Here is a 22,619-nt window from a genome sequence, read left to right as displayed (position 1 = left end):
TATCTGGAATCTGAATCTGCAATCTGAATCAGGATTCTGAATCTAAATTCTGATGAATTGAATTCTGAATCAGGATTTTAAATCTGGACTTGGATTCTTGAATTTGGATTCTTAATTAAGATTCTGAATTGGGATTCTGTATACGGATTCTGAATCAGGATCAGAATCTGCATTTGGATTCTGATTGTGAATTCTAAATCTGGAATCAGAATTTGAAATCTGAATCTGCAATCTAAATCTGAATTCTAAACTTGGATTCTGATTCTATATTTTGATACTGATATCTGAATTTTGCGTTTGGATTCTCACTCTGAATGTGGAATTTGAATCTATAATTTTGAATCTGAGATCTGTGTTGTGAAGTGTAGCCCTCAATCTGAATAACGAAGTGTAGTGCAGTGTCAGCAATAATCAACAAACTGACCGTGATACAAAATGCCTTTTCATTTGTCTTTCCCCTCACATAGCTTTTCCGTTTATGTTGAACTGAATTAAAAACTATCAAAAGTTGTAAAAAAATGCTCTGGTTTTACTCAAACCTTTACTGGTTTTGCTAGCTCTGGTTTTGCTCAAACCTAACCGCAAGGTTGACGTAGGACTGTCGTTGGTTTAGTGATAATTTGATTGAAGTTGAATCTGAATCAGTTCTCAATGAATGGATGAATGAATATTTCGGATAAATCGAAAACGACTTATATGTCTCTGAAAACTCGGAAAAAATGGAGTGGTTCTATAGTTATGAAATGCAGTGTATGTAATATGTAATGTACTATCTACCTGTTCAATGCCACATTTCGGTACTGGTATTTTAAAAATCTGAATGTGGAAACAGATATTCGGATCTGGGAACTTAATTTTGAGCCTAGAAACGAGATCTGGAATCTGAAATCTATATCTACACCCCTTACTGGAATTTGAATCTAGAATCCGAGGATATGATTTGAATACAGGTATTGGAAATATTTATTTGTATTATAAAATCTGTATTAATAATCTGAAATCCTGAATAGAGAGGTTCAACCAGAATCTGGAATATGTATTTGGAATTTCTAGAATATTGAAATCTAGCATTTCAAATTTTCATTTCCAAAAATTCTAAATTTATAATTTGGAACTGAATCTGAAATCGAATCCAGAATGTGTATTATACATACAAAGCCTGGTACAGGGCGTTTTCGATTATATACAGTCTCAAATTTCACTGTATATTTCACTTTTCACTGTATATAATCGAGTCAAAAAATATTTTTTTTATTCGTTTTTTATGCATATATTTTTTGGTATATAATATATAAGAAGAATTTAATATAAAAGAAGTATTTAATTTTTTATTCATCCCCTCAAGCCAGAAAATACCTTTCTCATATGAAAAAAAAGAATTTATCCAGAATCAGGAGGTAACAGACAATCATATTTGACGAAAAATATCCCTCTACGCATATGTTCGAATTTAAACAATGACAGAGTTATAGAATTCTTTGTTTGTTTCGGATTCAGTTGCTTCAAATTGGCTCTACATTAAAAAAGTACGCTATGGAAGACGATTCTGTTGCTTCCATTAAAAAAAAAATCAGTGGATTTTAATAACACTTTGGATGTGAAAAACATAAATGTTATTGATTTTTAATGTGTTATTATTAATTTCATCCTAAAAATTCATATTAAGTTTGTTTGTTTTTATCAATTAAATTAAAGCTCTCTAACCTCTCTACAATTTGTTCTTTGACACCGAACTTCCTTTCTTTCTTAATTTCGCTTCAATATCGATATAAACAATTCCTGGTGAAAATTCACGAGTTTTACTTCACTGTACCTATAATAGCCACTTAAATGTCTCCTTTCCGTTGAAATATTACATTTTTTCTTGAATTAAGTCATTTTCGAAATAAATTTTGGTTTGGTTTTAATGTCTTTGTAAGGGAATACATTTCGGTAGGAACAAAAATTCCCCCTACTTTCATGTATTTGCAATGTCGATTTCCCCCAGGCAGCTTGGTTTTGATGTCTCTGTTAGGGAACACATTTCGGTGGGAGCAAAAGCTCCTCCTACTTTCATGTATTTGCAATGTCGATTTCCCCCAGTCAGCTTGGTTTTGATGTCTTTGTTAGGGACCCGTCGCATGTGTCGTTAATTTCGACCAATCAGAAATGGGTATTTCCGTTAGGATAAGGGTTGAGTTTTTTCAATTGTTCGATAGTTAGTTTTATGACATATATTATTTTCTTCAATATAAAAAATTGTTATGGAGTGCCGAAATCGAATGACGCGAAAATTTCATCAATCCATCATGAAATGACTGAGCAATAAGCGTTTGAAATTGGACAATTTTCACGATGCGCTCGATTTTCGATTTTCAATTTGTACCTCAATATGTTCCTGAAAGACGTAATCCTGCGTCAAAAAATTCAAACTGTATGTAATCGAGTCCATAATTGTCTATACAGCTATTCCATGCCAAACCGATTTCTCAGATTTTCGTGGTGGTCCGAGAAATCACTTTTTTCCTAATACGACTTTTTTCAAAGATTCGTAACTTCTGAACTACCGAATCGATTATAATGATCGACATATCAAATTGAAGCCAAAACTCTTTTCAGAAAAAATATTCCAGTTGCAGGAAATTATGTTCATTATTAGAATCAGTCCAGTAGTTCAAAAGTTATGAGTTTCTGAAAAAAAGTCTTTTTATGAAAAAAGTGATTTTACGTACCATTCAATAATCTGTGAACTGTTTACAGTATTTGCAATTTGCGTCTGAATTCGGAATCCAAGTATAGGATTCGAATTATGAACATTTAATGACGAGTTCGTACACGGAATTTGAATATAGGATCTGGAATCCAGAAGTGAAACCATGAATCCTCATCTAAAATCCCAATACAATCTATATCTATATATCTATATAAATAAAAATGGAAGGCCAAATATGTTGCTATGCGCAAATAAAAAAACGGTAATCGTTAATAAAACGTAAATTTTCGAAAGAATTTATATCACAAAAATAATTTTGGGCGGGACGAAGTTCGCCGGGCCAGCTAGTCATGAATAAAAATCGCAAAGTAACAGAAATTTGAAGTGTGAAAAAGAGAAAAAGAGAAAAATGAAAATTGAAACCTGTATACTGAATCTGCAATCGGAATCTAGAATATAATTTATGATCTGCTTCTTCTACATCGAGAAATTCAAATCTCAAAATTCTGAAAACCGAATTTTGTACTGGTAATTCGACTTTTCTACTGAGCTGGAGCTTCTTGGAGCTTGAATCCATATGAAATCCAAAACCTGTAATACGGAATCGAAAAAGATTTATTTTTGGAATCTAAATCTGAATCCTAAATAAACGATCTATTCACGAAACTACTCAAGACTTTGACAGGATTGGTAAACAAATGGTTTTTATAGTCTTATAGAACTTTTTCAGTTGGCACCGAAAATTGCACAACGAGAATGATTTGCTAGTCCCAAGCGTCATTCTGTGTGTTCTTTGTGCAATTTGGTTGGTTCAGGTCAATCACGGAGAGCAACTACGAATTGTACAGTCTACCCAAGCTCAAGCTCAAGCTCTTATAGAACTTTTTCAGTAGGCAACACTTTTTGATAGGTTCGCCATTGGACAGCTGTCACTTGCTTTGTGCTTAGTTTGATTAGCTATTTCATTGTGAATAAACTGACACCGCGACAACGACTTGAAAGTATGCATATTTTTACGAAACCATGGTTTCGCGCGTTTCGCAGAAGCATATTGTTCTGTGATGAAGTTTGTTAAAGGTTAAATGAATTTTTGTGCCATTCTCAAAACATAGTTGCGATGGCTCTGGAATAGAAGTTATTTTTCGTATTCGAGAACTGGAATATGAACTCTGAATTTTTGAATGTGAAGTTTTAAAACCTTGAAATGAATGCGAAATCAAAAATGTTAATCTAAAATTTGTATCCAGAATCAGCATAAACAAACTTCAATTTAGTATCTGAATATTGGATGCGAAATATGAAATACTACAATTCTGAAAACAAGATTACAAACCCATAAATCTTTGAATCTGTATCTGAAACTTCTAACCGGTATAAGCTACACAATCTACTCCTAACGTCTGGAATTAAGAACAATAATTTGTATCTGCACTGTGGAATATGACCATGGAATTCAGAATACGAAATCAGAAGATTGAGAGACGTCATGTCTTATGGGGATTGATAGAGAAGTCGCAAAAACTCGGCTACTGAGCGGCCAAAAGACGATGACTAGAGATCTGTCCTCTGATATTTTTAAGTTCCACTTGAAAAAAAGAAAAATATTAAAATTTTATTAGGCATGGAGAAAATAACTAACAAATTCATATTAGGCAACTTACGAAATGAAAATGCTTTGCACTATTGTAGAAGTTGTATAACATTCAGAAAGATGCTGTTTTGCAATAAATCTAATCATGGTGCAGCTAATTGTGAAAAGATGAGAGAACAAGCAAAAACAAATCGATTGCAAGCTATCATAATTTACTCGCTAAATAGTCGGCTTTTCCCGCGCGCGCATTCCTCCGTCCCGATCTTCGTTCTGTCCCACGAGCAGGATTAATCATCGAAGAAACTTATTAGCCCAACGAATCGATTTATTCCGCATCATCGGCTGTTCGGTTCGTACTGTCGAATGACTGTGTGTTGGCACTCCGCGGAGCGGCATTGGTCACGGTCGGCATATTCTAGACCTAATCGATACGAGCAAAGAAAATTCAATAGCTTGGCTATGGGTATACCTCGTTTAGTTTGCGAGTTTTTCTTCATTTAGGAACGTTTTAATAATCTTACCGTCCAGAGTACCACGCGTGTTTTCGTGTCTGTGTGCGTGTATGAGAGAAAAGAGGATTCTGCATCACGATGACGACAACGCAGCGGCAGCAGCGATCAACGATGACCTTTTTTCTCTACTCGTTGCCCTCCAGAGTCACCCCAGCGCATCCCAGCATGTTTACTCATAAAACTTGTTCTTTCAGCTCCAGTTCATTTATTATAATTATTACCACTTATTTACAATATTTACTGATTGCGGCTTCTTCCCTGGCAGCCCTTTGGGCCGAGTGCTTCCGCAAGCCTTGACTCGGGCAATACGCGGATCGCGAAGAGAGCCGAGCCGATAAGGAAATGAGGTTCTTAATCACCAGCGTCTCTGGAACTGAAGCATTCGACGCCGCCGCTCGGATTCCCACTGTAGCAAATTTTAGTACAAAATGGAAAATGTCAAAAACGCTTTCGTGTGTACCTGTCTGGCTGTGCCGGATTGGTAATAAAGTGGAGTACTCGAAGGCTTCCTTCATCTGCTGCGGCTCCAGAAAGCGAATGCGATGCTATTACTACTCTACATTAGCAAATGATATATTGTACATGGTTTCTGTGGTTGACGGGGAGTTGCCCTGATGCAAACCTATCCGATATCAACGGAAGCCGCGCGATGGCATTTTCCCACAAAATCCCACATACCGTAGGCCGTGTTACGTCAGTGTGCGCAATTGCTCATAAAGTTTTCTTATCTTCTCGTTACAGAATCGGTTAACGCAAGAGCGGTCCCACGAGTGCGCAATTACACGGACCGAATCGGAAACCGATCCTCCCACAGAGAGTTGGTCAACGTTGGGCCGGTAGCTCACATTACCCGTCACAGCTCACAGCATCCATTCAATCGCTCGGTCCCGTTTTGGGAGGGGAGGGCTAGATGCTAGATGAGCCCAAGAAACCAAAACAAAACCCAAATAATCGGACTTATGTAGAGTGCGGTAATAAACCCGGAAGATAATCGTTTAATTTTCAATTGGCCTGCTATGAAGTGAATCGTAATATTCAAGTGAAGTGTGGCGCTGGGCGAAATATTTCATCCGAGCAAATCGTGAGCCGCAGGTTCAGAAAATTGATGTGATAAATAACGGAGCAAGAAAGCGCCCGCTTTTGGCACAACTGCTGCAGACACCGAAGATAGGCGCCAAAAGGTGTGTTCTGGTTTCGAGTCGAGTCGCGAGTGCAGAAAATAAAATTGGTCGTGTGAGTTATGGTTACAAATTATAAATAAAGGATAAATTGAGGTGTAATAAAGTAATAATAATATTTTTTACGATCGGCTGTTTTGAGTCTGGCGGAAGGGATATATTGTGCGTAGTTATTGTCCCTTAGCTGACCATGTACTGAATGTTGCCTCAATTGGCAAATCAAATTCAAGGGACACACATGGAGTTCATCGGAGATATGGATCCATCGACTGAAAGGTAAGTTGTTTATAGTCAATATCAAACACAAATAAATTGACATAATACTGAAGCATATTGTGCTATTCTGTAATAGCGTGAAACAAGAAATGATCTGTAATGTTTCATTTTTTGATCACTCACCAAGTTTCGCAATTTCATCTGATCCTAACTGAACTGATATGAACTAAAAAAACTGGAAAGATACTCGCGGCAATATATAATCTTTGTGAAAACATTCTTTTTATTCATTCGAGTCCTGAACTCGAAACCATTCGTGACTAGAACTGGAACACATTGCAGAATGGTCCAGGAGATGCATTTAAGTGGAATATAGCATTCAGAGCTCGACAGTTAATCTCTAAACAAAAATGTCTTCGACAAAGTTGTTACATATAATAATTTTTAATTTTTATGTTATCAAAAATAGGGTGACCAAAATTGTCGATGAAATAAAAAATCTAACTTTCTTATCTTTATAAATAGAAGTAAACATAGTTCAACAATGTTATAGTCTCAGTTATTTGAGATATCTTTGTGGTAAAACGTTTTTTTCTATCTCTTGAAACAAACGATATAGTTTCTTTTTTCTAAGATGCGTAAAGGTCACTATGAAAAAAAATGTTTTTTCGCTCTGACTTTTATATTTCAAATTCTACATACAAACTGTCTTCGAAAGACTTTTAGTACATACTAATACAAAAATTTTGCGTTGCAGAACCTGTCAATATCTCGACTTCACCTAAAGTTATTGATATTTCTTCCCAAAAAACACACTCTTTTCATTTGTTTCTCATTCTTTCTGGGACAAACATAAAAAAATGTACGTTGACGGAATTTGGAGGAATAAATTTCACTCTATATAATATGTTGTTTTCAAAGGTATATTATTTATTACCTTAATCCTACTCAAAGTTATTGATGGTTTTTTACCCAAAAACTCATGGAAAACTCATCAATTTTAAATAACTCAAACACAAAAAATACCATTTCTTAATACCATACCACACATCATGTAGAGAGAAATATTCTCTTTCAAATGCCGCCAATAAACTTTGTTTATGTTTGCCCCAGAAAGAATGACAAACAATTGAAAAGAGCGTATTTTTTGGAAAGAAATATCACCTCCTGGACCATAGTGCCTTGGTTTGCACATAATGCTGTCCATTGTATTCTATATCATCTACCTGAATTATATTCAATTCTAGTCACTAAAGAAAGAACTTTAAGTCACTTAGAAAGTTACTAAAATACAGGAAAAACATATATGTACACCGCGTATAACGAAAATCACATGAGGTGCAAACAGAAAAAAAAAGATGTTTCAGCTGTAAAACTATGTTTCATCAGTAAAGAAATCGTGAAACTATCCATCAGTAAGGTCGTGTACACCAGCGATCAGATAATGTTAACAAAACCCTACCACTCAATGACAAATTTCGGGAAGATCTATAGAATTACTAGAGATCTCGACTTCGCGGATAATCCAGGTTCTACTATACTTGCGCGGATAATCGAGGTTCTACTGAACATGCTTTCGATACATTCTATTCAGATAATGTGACGTACATTATTTTGAAACTTAAACCTTCAGCTTTTGGAATATTTTAGGAATAAATCGTTGTCTTGGTGTTTGTAGAGGACAAAAATATCGGGAAGAAATGAAAACCAAAATTTCTTCTGTTTTTTCAAAAATTTTGTGGAATAACAAAATTTTATGCCAAGTAAGTCAACAGTAAATCCACTTAACCTTATCAACCAGCTTTCATCTGATCCCTATAGCGTTTCCGTAGGATCTTTCAATACAGAGACAAATTTTGAATGATTTTTTTCTGTATGAATTTAAATTTTTTTCTTCGTGTTTGATGATGAATAATCCTTCTCTCCCTTTCTCTCTATCCCTCTCTCTCTCTCTCTCTCTCTCTCTCTCTCTCTCTCTATTTCTCTCTCTCTCTCAAATTTAGTTAGTTAGATTGTCTCTTTGCATTAGATATGGGATAGCCGTCGTCATCTTCCCTTTCTCTTTATCACTCTCTCTCTTTATCTTTTTGACTTTTTTTCTCTCTTTCTCTTTTTCTCTATTTCACTCTCTTCATTTCTCTTTATTTTACTTTCTTTCTCTTTCTTTAACTTTCTGTTTCTTTCTCTCTCTAACTTTATTTCTTTCTCTTTATTTTTCCTCTTTCTTTCTTTTCTCTCTATCGCTCTCTTTCTTCTTTATTGCTTTCTTTCTTTCTTTGTTGCTTTCTGTATATCTTTCCATTTTTCTTTTTCCTCTCTTACTTTTTTCCTTTTCCCCATTTTTTTCTTTCTTCCTTTTGTTCCTATTTATGCCTATAAATCAAAATTCTATAAATGGTTATAAACGGGCAAATATGGGGTGAGGTAATGGTAGACGAGGGAATAGGAAAAAAGGAAGGAAGAATGAAGAAAATTGAAAGTATGGGAAGAAAGTAATAAAGGAAAAAGAGAAATAGAAAGATAAAAAAAAGAAAGACAGAAAGAAACAAACATAAAAATACGTTGGACGTTGCTCGTTCATTTTCCCCAATTGATATGAGTGGAAACCGGACAGGTATCAATTTAATTTAATGTGAAGTTTTCTTGAAATCTAAAGGTTCTAAATCGGTAGTTCACCAATATCACATCAGATGTGTGTTTTATGATTATCGATTCCTATATATTTCCCGCCTTCCACTTCAAAACCACTCAAGTACTTGTATTTTTGACGAATAATAATCACCAGAATTCTACACGCAAAATTTAATGTTGACTTTTTGCTCTCTATACATTTATCAACCGATGCACAAAAACTACTATTACCTGAAATTTATACATTTTAGGTTCCTGATTCTGATTTCTGAAAATCGTAAATATCGTAATTTTTTCGATTTTCAGATCTTTTGATTTTTTGATTTCTTGATTTGATAGTTTTTCGATTTTTTATTCTATTTTTCTTTATTTTGATTTTCCGATTTTAGGATATTTCCATTTTTTTTTAAATATTTTCAGATTTTTCGTTTTTTTTCGGTTTTTTTTGTGATACAGGGAAATTTCGATATAACGTACCCTCGTTATAACGTACCCTCGATATAACGTCAGTCGATACAACGTACATTTTACCTCGATATAACGTACACATTTCCAAAGTGTGAAGGAAATTTTTTTTCAATACTTTTTTTCTGATAGAACAGTGAATTATCCATATTGTGATGCTAAAACAAGTTTTGTGCCTTCAATCAATTCCGAAATACAGCTGGTTTTGTGATTCCGGATTCTAAATGAATCAAGCTATAATCAACAGTACGAAGGGAAACATCATGAGAAAGGCTGGGTTCGTCTTCTGATTGAAGTTATTCATTAACTTTACTAAAACAGCAACACAATAATGTATTATAGACTACGTTTGTGAGTACTTTATTATGCTTCGATATAACGTACAATTCGATACAACGCACAATTTTGAAAGTGAAATGTACGTTATATCGAAGTTTACCTGTATTTCTATTTTTTTATTTTTCTAATTTTCTGATTTTTTAATTTTCTGATCCTTCTTCTCTTTCTTTCTTTCTTTTTTTCTTTTTTATTCCCCTCCAATAACAATAATATTGTACACGCACTTATAATAAATGATTTAAGTCTTTATCAGAATCCAGAATTTAAACTCCAGATTCTAGACGCTAGATTTTAGATTTCGCACTCTACATTACAGATTTCAGATCCCAGATTCTGCATTACAGAGAAGAATCCGGAATCTTAATCCCAGATTCTAGACTCCAGACTTCAGGTTCTAGATTCTAGATTCTACATGTCAGATTTTAGATTCCAGATTCAGCACTCCAAAATCCAGATTTCTAATTCAGATTCTAGATTCCTCATCCCAGATTTCAGATTTCTATTTCCAAATTCTAAATGGCGAGTTCCAAATTCCGGACTCCAAAAAAAAAACATATTCTGCATTCCAGAATCCAGAATTCTAATTCCATATTCTAGATTCTAGGTTCTAGTCTTAGACTTGCAATGAACGGCGCAAACCATTCTCAAAGCAGCATAGCAAAAAAAATTTCAAATTATCTATCAGCCTCAGCATTTATATGTACTGGTGATTGCTCGATGTCTAGAGCAATACTGAAACACTGAACTTATTGACCATCGAAATAGATTTTCAGTATTTCTTGGCAAAATGTCATCTCCAAAAACATCATTCCCAAATGAATAATCCACAAATTATATCATGCAGCACCTTTTGCCGAACGGCAACAGAAAATCCGAAATCGATTGTGTTGTGGCTGCGGCAGTTATAGCATTTTCAACCGAAGAACACAGCTCTCATTGCTGGAAAACACCTTCTTCCCATCCGGCTTGCAATGTGTTGTACTTTGACGCCACTTTGAACCCGGAAACAATTCACGTATTCCCTGAAAATTGAATGATCGATCGGAGCGTTATCAACCAAGAAGCCCAAAACAATTCCTATGTTGACACAAGCTCTCCTCCGACAGCAAATTATAAAAATCAATTGATTTCAAATGTTACTTTTGAATGGATCGAACTGTTGCATTGAATTGTATTGAAAAAACTCTTCAGTGAAAGGCTCGGTGATCCTGAGAAGCGCCATGGTTTTATGGAAGCAGCTGGACCCACAATTCTTGTTCACAAAAATTGTTGTGTTGCGACACAAAAATTAGCGAGCATTTTTTATGTTTTCAACTAATTTTTCTCTTAAATTTCTACTAAAATGTCTTAAATTTGTATTTGAGCAATGGCAAATCAATTGAGTGGTTTTAAAGTTGCCAATTTTCAAATATGAGCGTATTGGTCAAACGGTCTGATTCAGAATTGTGTACCCAAAATATTATTTATTTTTGCAAAGAAGATAATTTTATTTTAGATCATAATCAGAACAAAACTAAATCAAATTTACAGACCTTTAGAGTGAAAAAAATTGCGCTTCGTTTATCACTTCTCATATTTTTTAGTACGCATCAAACGCTTTTAAACAACTCCACAGAGGAAAGTTTAAGAAAGTCTTAATCACGAAAGTTATTTTTTTTAGAAAATTAAAAAAACACCTTTTTGTAGCTGACACACACTACTACCACGGAGGACACATAAGGAACATTTTTTCATCGAAGGTTTGAGAAAAATATGCGTTAAGGTGTGATATCTTTTGTTTACAACACACGATCGACCCTCTCGAACTTCAAGGCGGGCAAAACCTCTACTTGTGGCCAGGGCTCTGCATAGTCATAGTCAACTGAGGATAGTCAGCTGACTATCTGACTGACTATATCCGTATTCAATTAGTAATAACTTTTGGCTTCTTCACGCAGATTCTTAGCCAAAACGACTAAACAGTCAGTCGGACGTTTAGTCGCTATCTCCCTCTACCGACTCGACTATATCATTTCATTCTTCCCAGTCAAATTGTCCTCATTGCATTTTGAAGTGATTTCCCCCAAAACGAATTCGTTCTTCTCTTTCTCTCTTCCATGTACCTGTGCATGCATCGATGTTTGAGTTCAATGTGGTTTGACATGAGCTACAGGTGAGCTAGATTCTTTTGTATCGTACACGAAAATTACTCACACGTTTAAAATAGGCTGCAGTATGTGTGCGCTATTTTGCACGCCTAAAACTGATTGATACTAACGCGAGGATCTTTATAGCATATTTGATAAATGTCTAAGTTCGTTGGTTTGAGTTCACGATGGGTAGACAATAAACCGTCCATTGAAGGGTAACTTTTTTTTTTGCATCAGAAATCATGTTTTAGTTCCTCTTTATATGGACGTAAAAATAAGATTGCGTACGCGGGGACAAATGTGGATTGAAGTCAGTTTAATGAAGAGGCAGATTTTTATTCATTAGTCGAGTCAGTTAAAATAACCACTGACTGGACTAGTTCACTAGTCATCATCGCTAGCCAACGCTAGTCAATTCATTTTTTAGTCAGGTCACTTTTCTTTTGTGGGCGACTGCCGAAGCAGTTCTAGTCAAAGCGAAGCTACTGAGAGTAGAGTCGGTCTTCGTTTTTCACCTTCGAAGATTTCGCGCCCTGCTTGTGGCTGTTGGCTCCCTTTTTTTCTGATTTTTTTTTCTTTAAAACTCCACCCGGTACAAGCGAAGCTTACGTTGCAATATGTTGCTTCTCTCCGTCTCTTGCACTGCATTTGCATTTCAAACGAGCGATTTACGCGTGATCACTGCATGCCTTGCAGAGGTTTTAGCATATACACACTGTACCTCGCGTAGGTGAAGTGAATACTGAGATCCACAGAACAAATCTATATATTTCCAATCGATTGATGCAAACATCAATTAATGGTCGAGCTATAAGAATTGGAAATCGTTAATTATTTGTCCATTATTTGTTTAACAGTTCACAAATTTTCATTCCACATCATATAAATATATATTCCCGTTAATCCTACATTCAGCATTCGAATTTATATTTCACGTTTCATAAACTATGTAGTTTTTCCGATTTCTTCCATGTATTCGATTAAATATAGATTTACGGTTGCCAATGTCATTGTAAAAATTGTTCGATAATTTTAAAATTCGATAGCCGAACAAGTGAAATGAGGAAAAATTGCTAATACCAAACGCGCAATTACGATAGGGGAAGTGGGGGCATTGTGGTCACCCTAAGGAATATGCCTATTTCCAGCGTCCACATACCGCTTGAATTTCCGTTTTTCGAAGAATATTATAGTTCCACTCATTCTTGTTCAAGATAGCAAACGGCTTTCACTATAAAAATTCAAAATAATACATTTTTCATCATTAGAGAAAAAAATGAAAAATCGAACGTTTACGTTTTGCTTGGAGGTAAAGTGGTCACTCGCACATGTCAAGCTAAATATGATAGATTTATGCTTTTTTTTTCGTCCAAATTTGTTCAAATCATGTTTGATATAGTAGGTACATGTATGGAATAAGCTTGGCCTATTCACCTAGAGTCTCAATTTAAATTTTCTCATGCATACAAAAAGGTAGTAAGAAACAAATAACGTTCCGCATAATGAGGCTTGGTTTAGTTGGAGTGGCATATTTACCCTGGGTCAAAGCCACAAAAGCAACTTCTTCAAGAGCTCAATGTGATGAGGTACATCAGCTTTAGTAAACAAAACATTGTAAGTCATTATTCACCTATGCCCACTTTGCCCCAAACATCAAAGTAATTTCTATGCTAATTAATCGCTGAGATTAAGCAAACTATCTGTTCACCACTCCTAGAATATGTGAATAGTCGTCCAAACTGATGATTTGTCCAATATATCAGATTGAATAGACTGAATTTTACGAGAAATTCCTTAGACACCATGCGCAGAGAACTACGGCCGAATGTCTATCGAGAGAGCAATTTCTGTTTTTATTTCTATTTTAACTTGCGACAGATCTACTGAAGTACAGGGTTGCTCAAAAGTCATTAAATTCTTCAAACATGAGGTGACTGTCAGTACGGCATCTATTGTCAATAGTTATACTATCAAACGAGCAGGTGACCAATTCGCCCCCACTACCCCAATGCATTCTACACCTGAGTCCAAGTTATAAGAGCGAACTAAACTTTCGAGAATAATGATTTCATTTCACGATGAAATTATAACTAGACAGCATATCGACCTCTTTTTTCGAAAAAGTCCAACGTATGTAGGAGAAATTTGTCTCGAGAGTGAACCCCTGATCTCTCCCCGAGCCGACAGCTTGGTTCAACAAGCGTCAAATCAATATGTCGGGCAGGGTAATCGATACAACCCCGCCACTACTAGACACGTACGCCAAGGACCACTTCAACCGGAGCGTTGGTCTCTTCCAGCGGAACGAAGCACACAGGAAATAACACGGCGGGACCGGGAACTCCTATCGATGCACTTGAAGTTAATTCTTGATGGATGAGTGACTGACGTTCGATGTAAGCACTTTGTTCCTTTAGTACTGTAAACATGTCAAGTGGAACACGTTCAGAGCCCCTACTAGCGATCCCACCAGCTATCCAACCAATTCCACGAATGGCTTCGGCCCCTCGTGTGTGGCAATCGGACACAGATTTGTACTCGGCTTTGCCTTTTCCCTCGATTTCGGCTGTCGGGCTTTCATCATTATCATTTTACATACGAACGTAAACAACGTGATCTCCGCGGAGAAATGGAGTAAACAATGAAATTCTTTGAAGCCAATGCCATGAGATTACCCAAATCGGCTCAACTCGACTATTAACGAGGCGCTGCTAGATAAGTTTCGCGGCGGGAATAACAAATGCCGAAAGCGAGCTCGCGTGTGATAATCGGTTTGAATGTTTACGCCGCCACGAGAATTCACTATCACCGATTTGTTGTGTTCGCGACCGACAGTCTGGTTTTGCATGTTGACTCATTCTTTTTCTTTTTTTTAAATAATTAGCCTGAGATGATAATTTCAAAACGCTTACAGAAAAAATAATTCTATCGCCGTAACTAACTGTCAAACATCCATTAGCGTTCGCCGCCCGTTTCATACAGTTTATGATTGAGTTATTCAACCGATAGAAATCGGCACCGAATCCGGACAGCTGCATCTAATCTAGATGATGTAAATTAACATGACACAGCTTCCATACCGTGACATATCGTATTCTCCGAAATGGGGTTAAAGCGGGAAGCCTGGGACACCATGGGTGGAGGGAGCGGTGAGCTGCAGGACTTGTGTTTGCTATGCTGCTTCCATCTGCATATGATGGCGCACGCGATGGAGATAAATGCAAACAGACGGACGAACGAACGAACGAACGAAGTATTCAAACAAAAGCATACGAACTGTTAGATGACGCAGCCCCGAGCAGGAGCTACTTTCCACCAGTTGGACAGTAAAGAAAAAGACCGTGACTTCTGTGGAGAAGGCAAGGCTCTGGTTGTTCCTGAAGGCTGAAAGAGAGAGAGTCAGAGCGCGGTCGTTACCCGGTAGGACCATCCAAACCCCTCCATCACATATGATTTCACGGAAAGTTCAACACACGCTAGGCCATACCACACTCTCCGAGAGGTTGATCTCACCGGCAATGGTCTAGAAGTGACAGACAGACAACAACAGGCAACTAGTTTCGCTCGTATACCGAACCTAGTGTCTCAGTCAAGTAGTCCCACGGTAACGTATGAAGCTCTGACCCGCTCTCCCGCTGATGAAGCCTACTGGCGGTGCCATCAGGACAGAAGCACAGTGACTGTTCACCACTTCCTCTCGGTTCCCCCAGTGAAGCTAGCTAGCACACATCTTCTAGCTTCAACGGGAGCAAAATGCTTCAAAATAATTGTGCAACAGAGCAGAGCCCATGAATGGTCTGGGAGCGGATGGGGAGGGTGGAAGGAAGGTGGTTTGTGTGGTGATTAATTATTGAAGGGCTACTCGAATTCAGCCCATCCGCTGGAGGTGATTATAAGCTGGCTTGTTGAGAAATAATTTGCTATATTTTCCTGTAATTATCGAAGATGAATTGGTTTGGTCGGAATTATCAAACAAACCGAGGCAAAAGAAAATATGTTTGTTGTACTATATTCATAATAAAGGGGTGGATTTGCACTTGTGGCGTAAGCTTGATTCACAACTTTAATTTTAACGGTAGCGCTCTCAGTGGTCAATTCTGAAATGTATTGGTGGCAGTTGGTTCGAAAATGTATCGTCTCTCAGTGGTAAGATTTTTGGCGTAGGATTACGTCTAATATGATCCGTGCCGGATTCTGTTGGCTTCCGCAAAAATAAACACCAGGCTCCATCAAGAATCGCTTTGCCCAATAATCTGTAATGGTTGGCAGACTGCTCAGACTGATCACTCTCAAATACTGGTCTGAACCGCCCAAGGCACTCGCTGACACATCATTACAGAAGTTGAAATGTCCATAAAAGGAAGATTTGATCCGTATAATTTTTTACTAATATGAACATCTTCCTCAGAAATGCTTCAGAACTACCGAGTCCTGTATGAAAACATTTTGCTTGAAAATACTTTATATTTATTATACTTACCTCTAACGACAAAACGGTGTGAACTTTTGCCTCACAAGTAATTTTTCAACTAGTCCGGTTCCTACAAAAAACTCTTGAAATTTTTCACAAAAACAAATACATAACATGAACTACACCCAAAACTAATTTTTAGCAAATGTTTTGACATACTGATTTATAGCATTGAATGAGCCTAAAAAAAATGGGGTTGTATCTGAGACACGACCGCATATTTTCGACGTAGAACTACGCAATTATATTATGCAATCCACTTGTTTACCACTTCGAATATTATTTTAGAATGCATCAAATTTCTGTAATAGATTATGATCTTCGTTATAAGTAAATTCGATCGTTCGAATCCGATTCGATCCTTTTACGTTACATATGACGCCTAGGACTACCAAAATATGTGAAGGGAAGAATTGTCAAACGATCATTGTATTTATATTTCACTCATTTATCACCTCAAGTATCTGAAATGACGATTTTCTCATGTTTCTCAGTTTAAAACTACGTTTCAGGGAAAAATGTTCCGATATGCACAACGACAAGCGAGCACAAAAGTACTCAACACCAAAGAAACCCGACTTGCATGTGTTTGCAAAGCGGATTCCCCAAGGCACATTGGTTTTGAGGTCCTTGTTAGGGAAACACAGCTCGGTGGGAACAATAAAAAACCCCATACTGTCATGTATATTTGCAAAGGATTTCCACAGGTGTATCGATTTTGTAATGTTGGGGAAACCGTACATAGGGTCAATCAAAACTTGGCAGTTAGGACGTTCAGATAACGCTTGACATTTTACGGTAACTCATGAAAAATAACATTTTATTAATTGTGATAGACGCGTAGAAATATTTCCCATCAATTGATGCAAACATCTTTCCGATCTATTGAGAAATGTTCGAGTTATAAGCATTCGAAATCCGGGTAGGGTTAGCACACAAATCGGCAGAACAAATGTATGGGAAAAAGGAAATTATTCCAGTTTTCATGAATTTTAACCGCGTAGAGATTAGCGAATTGTAGTGTATAGCATATCAAACAAATCTTAGAGAATTTCCGATTCGATTGGTATGCAAATCATGAGAATTCGTTCACAGTGAAAACAGTTATTAACGTTAACTTTATTTCATTAAAACGTGAACTGTTTTCTGATTTGGCATCCTTCCTGAAAGACGTAGTTCTACGTCAAAAAAAAAGTGCTACCCTTCCATACTAGTACAGAATTTGTAAAATATATTTGTCATAGCAATATAAAAGGCATATGAGAGAGTGAAACAAGAGACACATTGCAAATAAGCACGCACGAACCCTTTCCGTATATTTTGTCGCATACACGGCCCACGTCCAAAAAGGATATAGATTAACGTTTATGCTTTCCTTTTCACTCTTCTCTTAGAAAATACTTTTCATGTATTTTTTTCACAATCCAACATAATTTTATAATGTGGTGTAAAATTCTCACTTATTTGTGCAATAGCACCAGTGGCTATGTGGATAGCGTAGACTACGCCGCGTAGTCGTGTGAAACTTCCTTCCAGCTGGCCTTGGTTCGATCCCTGCTTGGCATCGTTTGGTTTTTTTTTGGGTACAATTTCTAGCCGACGTTCAGTCTGAGAGAAAGAGAGGTCTGCTCCCATACATACAAACATTTTAAAGCTCCTGAAAAAGGTGCTTTTATTTGTTCATTTTATATTTCAACACTCGAAAAAGTTTTTTTTCTGCCGAAGATTGTTTCTGCTAACGCTAGTTTGGATGTACTATGGGATGAAGGAATTCTTGACACTGTGGTTTCTGGCTTTCTAGTTATTTCAAATATCTCGTTATTTCTAAAATTTAGTGAATTAGATCGAAATAACGCAACACACTTCTTACCTTAAAAATTTCCGCTACTGTTTTCAAATGTATCATGTTTATACGTGCGGGCTGCTGGATCAATAATGTGTTAAACGGATACAGTATTGCGAGATTTTTATGCTCGAATGTTTTGAAAGTAGATGGGTCTGGGTCTAGGGGCACGGACAAGGACTTGACGTGGGACTGTGATTGTTTGTAGTAATTGCATTTGAACTGAGATTTTTCATTGTTCAGAAAACTATAATTTTTAATTTTTCGGGATTCACATGGAGGTCCTGGGAAAACAGTTTCTTATATCAATTTATATCATTGAAATGGGTAGAACGAGGTAGAATCCGGAACATAATTCTAACTTGGACACGAGTGTCTCGGCACTGTTTGGCTTTTTATATCAATGTTCAAAAATGTGCACAAAATACATTAAAGTCATTACACAAATCTAAATAGTTTATATCTACATACACTCGACATAAAAATTAGAGGAACAGAGTGCGAAGCCGGAACTTTTAAGTGATTCCTGGCATGCTGTACCGTTTTGTCTCATATTCCGAACAGTCTCAAATTTCGAACACTTCCAGTTTGAAGATAAATCTACTGAACTTTTATGTTATAAATAATTGAATAATGAGAACCCTGACATTCTTTGAGGTATAGACTTCATTTTGACATCATTTACCGGTATCGATACAGCCTATAACTTATAATATTGAACATTTGCAAAAAAGTGACAGTCAAAACCAATGATAAAATGTTGGCATTAGCAAATTCCGTAAAAAACAAGCATCGTTCAATTTTTAGTTTTTGCAGTTTTTTGCTGTTTTCATGTTAAGTGCTAGAAAACGTATGGATCTACAATAAATTGATGAAGAAAATGATATTTTATGCGGAAATCTTCAATAAAACTAGTATTAATAGAGTGTTCGGAATATGAACCAAATTAACACGCACGATTCAAATTCCGAACACTTCATTTTTTAATGAAAATTTACTGAACTTGATTGTTATAAATGATTGAATAATCAAAACCCTGACATTCTTTGGGTTATAGGCTTCATTTTAACATAATTTACATGTATCGTTACAGCCTATAATTTATAATACCAAGCATTTGCAAAAAATTTGACTGTCAAAATCGGTGATAACATGTTTGCGTTAGTAAATTCCGTAAAAAGACAGCAAATTGGGGTACAATGACAATCCAATTCAGGAACAACAATATAAAAAGACAATTTGTTAACAAATGTTTATGAGGTCTTTTCTTGCAAAACGTAGATTTTCATAGTCAGGTTTTGTGTTTTACATCATATATCCAAAAATCAGGGATGCGATTTTTATCGTTTTTGAATTATGTTTTTCAAAGTTAACCGTTGATCCGAAAAATAATTTTTCCTCTTTTTTCCAAAAATGACAAAAATTAAAAATTCATATCTTTTGAATTACTGAACTGATTCAGATGATCTATATATCAAATTAAAGCTAATTAGCCAGCGATTTTTTTGAAAAAATATTAGACTTGTAGAAAAATTGTATCTCTCATGTTCCTATCTTCTGTCCAACAAGCTACCGCAGCCAAAACATTTCGACTTTGGAAAAACATAACTCAAAAACGAAAAAAAAAACAATCTATGATTTTCGGATATGTTATGTAAAAAACCTCAGTTTTCCAGAAAACATAAAAAATACAGCGCGCTTGGTCCCTATATCATATGATCTATAAAAACAAATATAATCCATAATAACAAAAACAAAATCCTATTTTTTTTTCGAATATAACATTTAAAAAAAACTAGCTAATTGGCTTTAATTTGATATATCGATCATATGAATCGGTCCAGTAGTTTTAAAGTCATGACTTTTTTTTTAAATTGCGGTTTTGCTGTTCGGAATTTGAGACAAAAGTGTTCGGAATATGAGTCAGTGACAAAAATGGTGTTCGGAATATGGGACAAATGTGATTAAACATATTTTTAGTTTTTCACCATGGATATGTATTTATAAATCAATTTTCTTGTAGTCAAATGAAAACGAAGACTCTATTGCATCCAAAAATCAAATTAAAGTCGCGAAAAAGTACCATTTTGAGTAATGAGACACTGTTTAATGGTTATCAAAGCTTAAGTGTTCGGAATTTGAGACAAAACGGTAACTTCGTGAAAAATCAACGCATATCGCATATATATACCATGAAAACTATGAAAAACCAATACAACCAATAATAATGAAAACGTAATTCAATCTTTCTGCAACTGTAGTATTTTTCTTTATTTTTTTAAAGACCAGCTAATTGGCTTTAATTTAGTATGTCTAATGCCTGATTTGGTCCAGTGGTTCAAAAGTTATGAATATTTGAAAAAAACATATAGCGGTTCATCAGATAATTTTTGGCAAAAATGCGAAAAAATGGATTTTTCGGACCACCCTAAAATGGGAATGGTCACCCTAACAAAAAAATAAAAAAATACGGGTCTAATAATTTGCGATAAAGAACAAAACTACCACTTTTGACGAAAATCCGAGAATCACTATATCGGCTTGGAATGGAATGGCTGTATATACGTGTATGTGTATGTGGGAAATGCGTAAGTATATGTGTGACATTCATTTTGATCAGCCTTTTGAATCTCCCGAAGATATCGAAGTAACAGCCAGCTCTGTTCAAACTGCAGTAATTGAGGCTCGCCAGAACCATATCCCAGAAACGATTCAGGTGAATGGCTTTGTTCAAAATGATTCCATTACTAAACATTTGATTAGGGCTTTGGAACCTCTATCGGGAACAGTACCAACGTACTACAGTATACGCAGTTAACCAAGGTTATCCAAGCCAGATCGATTGATCTCCGTAAAGGCTAATGTAGTTGGCAACCATTTCACTAGTTCACACAATCTCGACCGACACATTATAAGTCCTTTCGAGGATATGGTACTGATACTGTAACGGATATACAACATAATGATACTGTAACGGCATCTCGGTTGAGGAGGTTATCTCGATTATACGCTCGTTGAAAAATATGAAGACCTCCGGCTTCGATAGTATATTGAACATTGAGTTGAAACATCTTAGTAACAACTTGTATGAAATTATGACTTCTGTCTTCAACAGATTTCTATCAATTCGCTACCTGCCTTCGTTGGAAGTTGGCAAAAGTGTTCTCGATACGAAAACCCGGAAAAAATCCTCTTTTTTCAAAGAGCTATATACCAATTAGCCTCCTCCCAGCATTTTCGAAGGTATTCGAAAAAATTATATTGACGTACATTCTTGCTTTTGCAGATGAGCACAATATATTTTTGGATGAGCAGTTTGGATTCCGAAAAGGCCACTCTACCATTCACCAGCTTTGTATGGTATACAACATAATTAAACAAAACAAGTCTGTTTCAAAACCAATTGCTATGGTACTTTTTGATGTTGACAAAGCATTTCATAATGTTTGGCATAATAGTCTCATTTACAAGCTTCAGAACATTGGGTTTTCTACATACTTGATAAAAATTGTCAAAAATTATCTTTCTGATGGAGCGTTCGATGTTTCTATATTTTTTCCGGAATAATTTTTGAGTGCAGTACGGCACTCATGATCGTCTAAGTGTTAAGTAGGGATAATGTTAATAATTTAGGAAGGGTATTTTGTAAGTTAGGCTTAGATGAAAAAAAGGAGACAAAACTAGAAAAGTGTAGGCATAATATTACAATAGGAATATGAAACAATCGAATAATGTGTATGATCAAAATCATTACAGAACTTGACATTGCAACTCAAAGATGTAAAACCCTAGGTTAATCACTTGAAATGTAGCATTATATTATAATGTAAACAAAAATCTATATACAGGGTTTACCAACTTTAAATTCTGAAAGTAAATTGAAATAAAACACACTTAGAATTCGAATTTCGATGAAACTTTTATTTCAAATTAAAGTTTAGTTTATGCCATTATGTGTGAAATACAACATCATTCAAATGTCCACCTAGGGCTTCCTCGCAAACCTTGATCCGGAACAGGTAATTTTCGATGACTTTTCGGCACATATGGGGCGGTATCTCGGTCATAACTTCACGAATGTTGTCTTTCAAATGTTCAAGAGTTTGCGGAGCGTTGGCATCGACACGGTCTTTCGCATAACCCCACAAAAAAAAAAAAGTCTAGCGGGTTCAAATCGCATGATCTGGACGGCCAATTGGCATCACCAAAACGCGAAATTATGCGTCCTTCAAATTTCGTTCGCAATATGGCCATGTTCGGTGGTGTTGTGTTGCACGTGGCGCCGTCCTGTTGAAACCACATATCATCCGTATCCATATCTTAAATTTGTGGCAAAAATTCAAATCATTTTCATAATGCGCACCAAACAGTGACTTTTGGCGGATGCAATGGCCTCTCAACAATCACGTGTGGATTTTCTGAGCCCCATATACGGAAATTTTGGGTGTTCACATAGCCACCGAGCTCGAAATGTGCCTCATCGCTGAAGAAAATTTGAGGCGAAAATTCAGCATTTTGCTGCTGTTGTTCGTTCACCCAATCGACGTATGCC

General features: G+C 36.1%; 1 protein-coding gene across 3 annotated transcripts in view; it reads left to right on the top strand.

Annotated features, from left to right (window-relative positions):
- Window positions 1–22,619, top strand: part of LOC129775480 (semaphorin-5A) — a 398,666-nt gene that overhangs the window by 14,098 nt on the left and 361,949 nt on the right. For all 3 annotated transcript variants that reach the window (XM_055780269.1, XM_055780273.1, XM_055780272.1), the window contains exon 2: window positions 5,537–6,249. In XM_055780269.1, coding sequence (XP_055636244.1) covers window positions 6,173–6,249 — 77 coding nt within the window. In that variant the 5' untranslated portion in view covers window positions 5,537–6,172. The remainder of the gene's footprint in view (window positions 1–5,536; window positions 6,250–22,619) is intronic.

This window comes from Toxorhynchites rutilus, chromosome 3 (assembly GCF_029784135.1).
Source record: "Toxorhynchites rutilus septentrionalis strain SRP chromosome 3, ASM2978413v1, whole genome shotgun sequence".
In the NCBI taxonomy this organism is placed as follows: Eukaryota; Metazoa; Arthropoda; class Insecta; order Diptera; family Culicidae; genus Toxorhynchites; species Toxorhynchites rutilus.
Note: the sequence above shows the minus strand (reverse complement) of the source record. Positions and strands in the feature narration are given on the sequence as shown.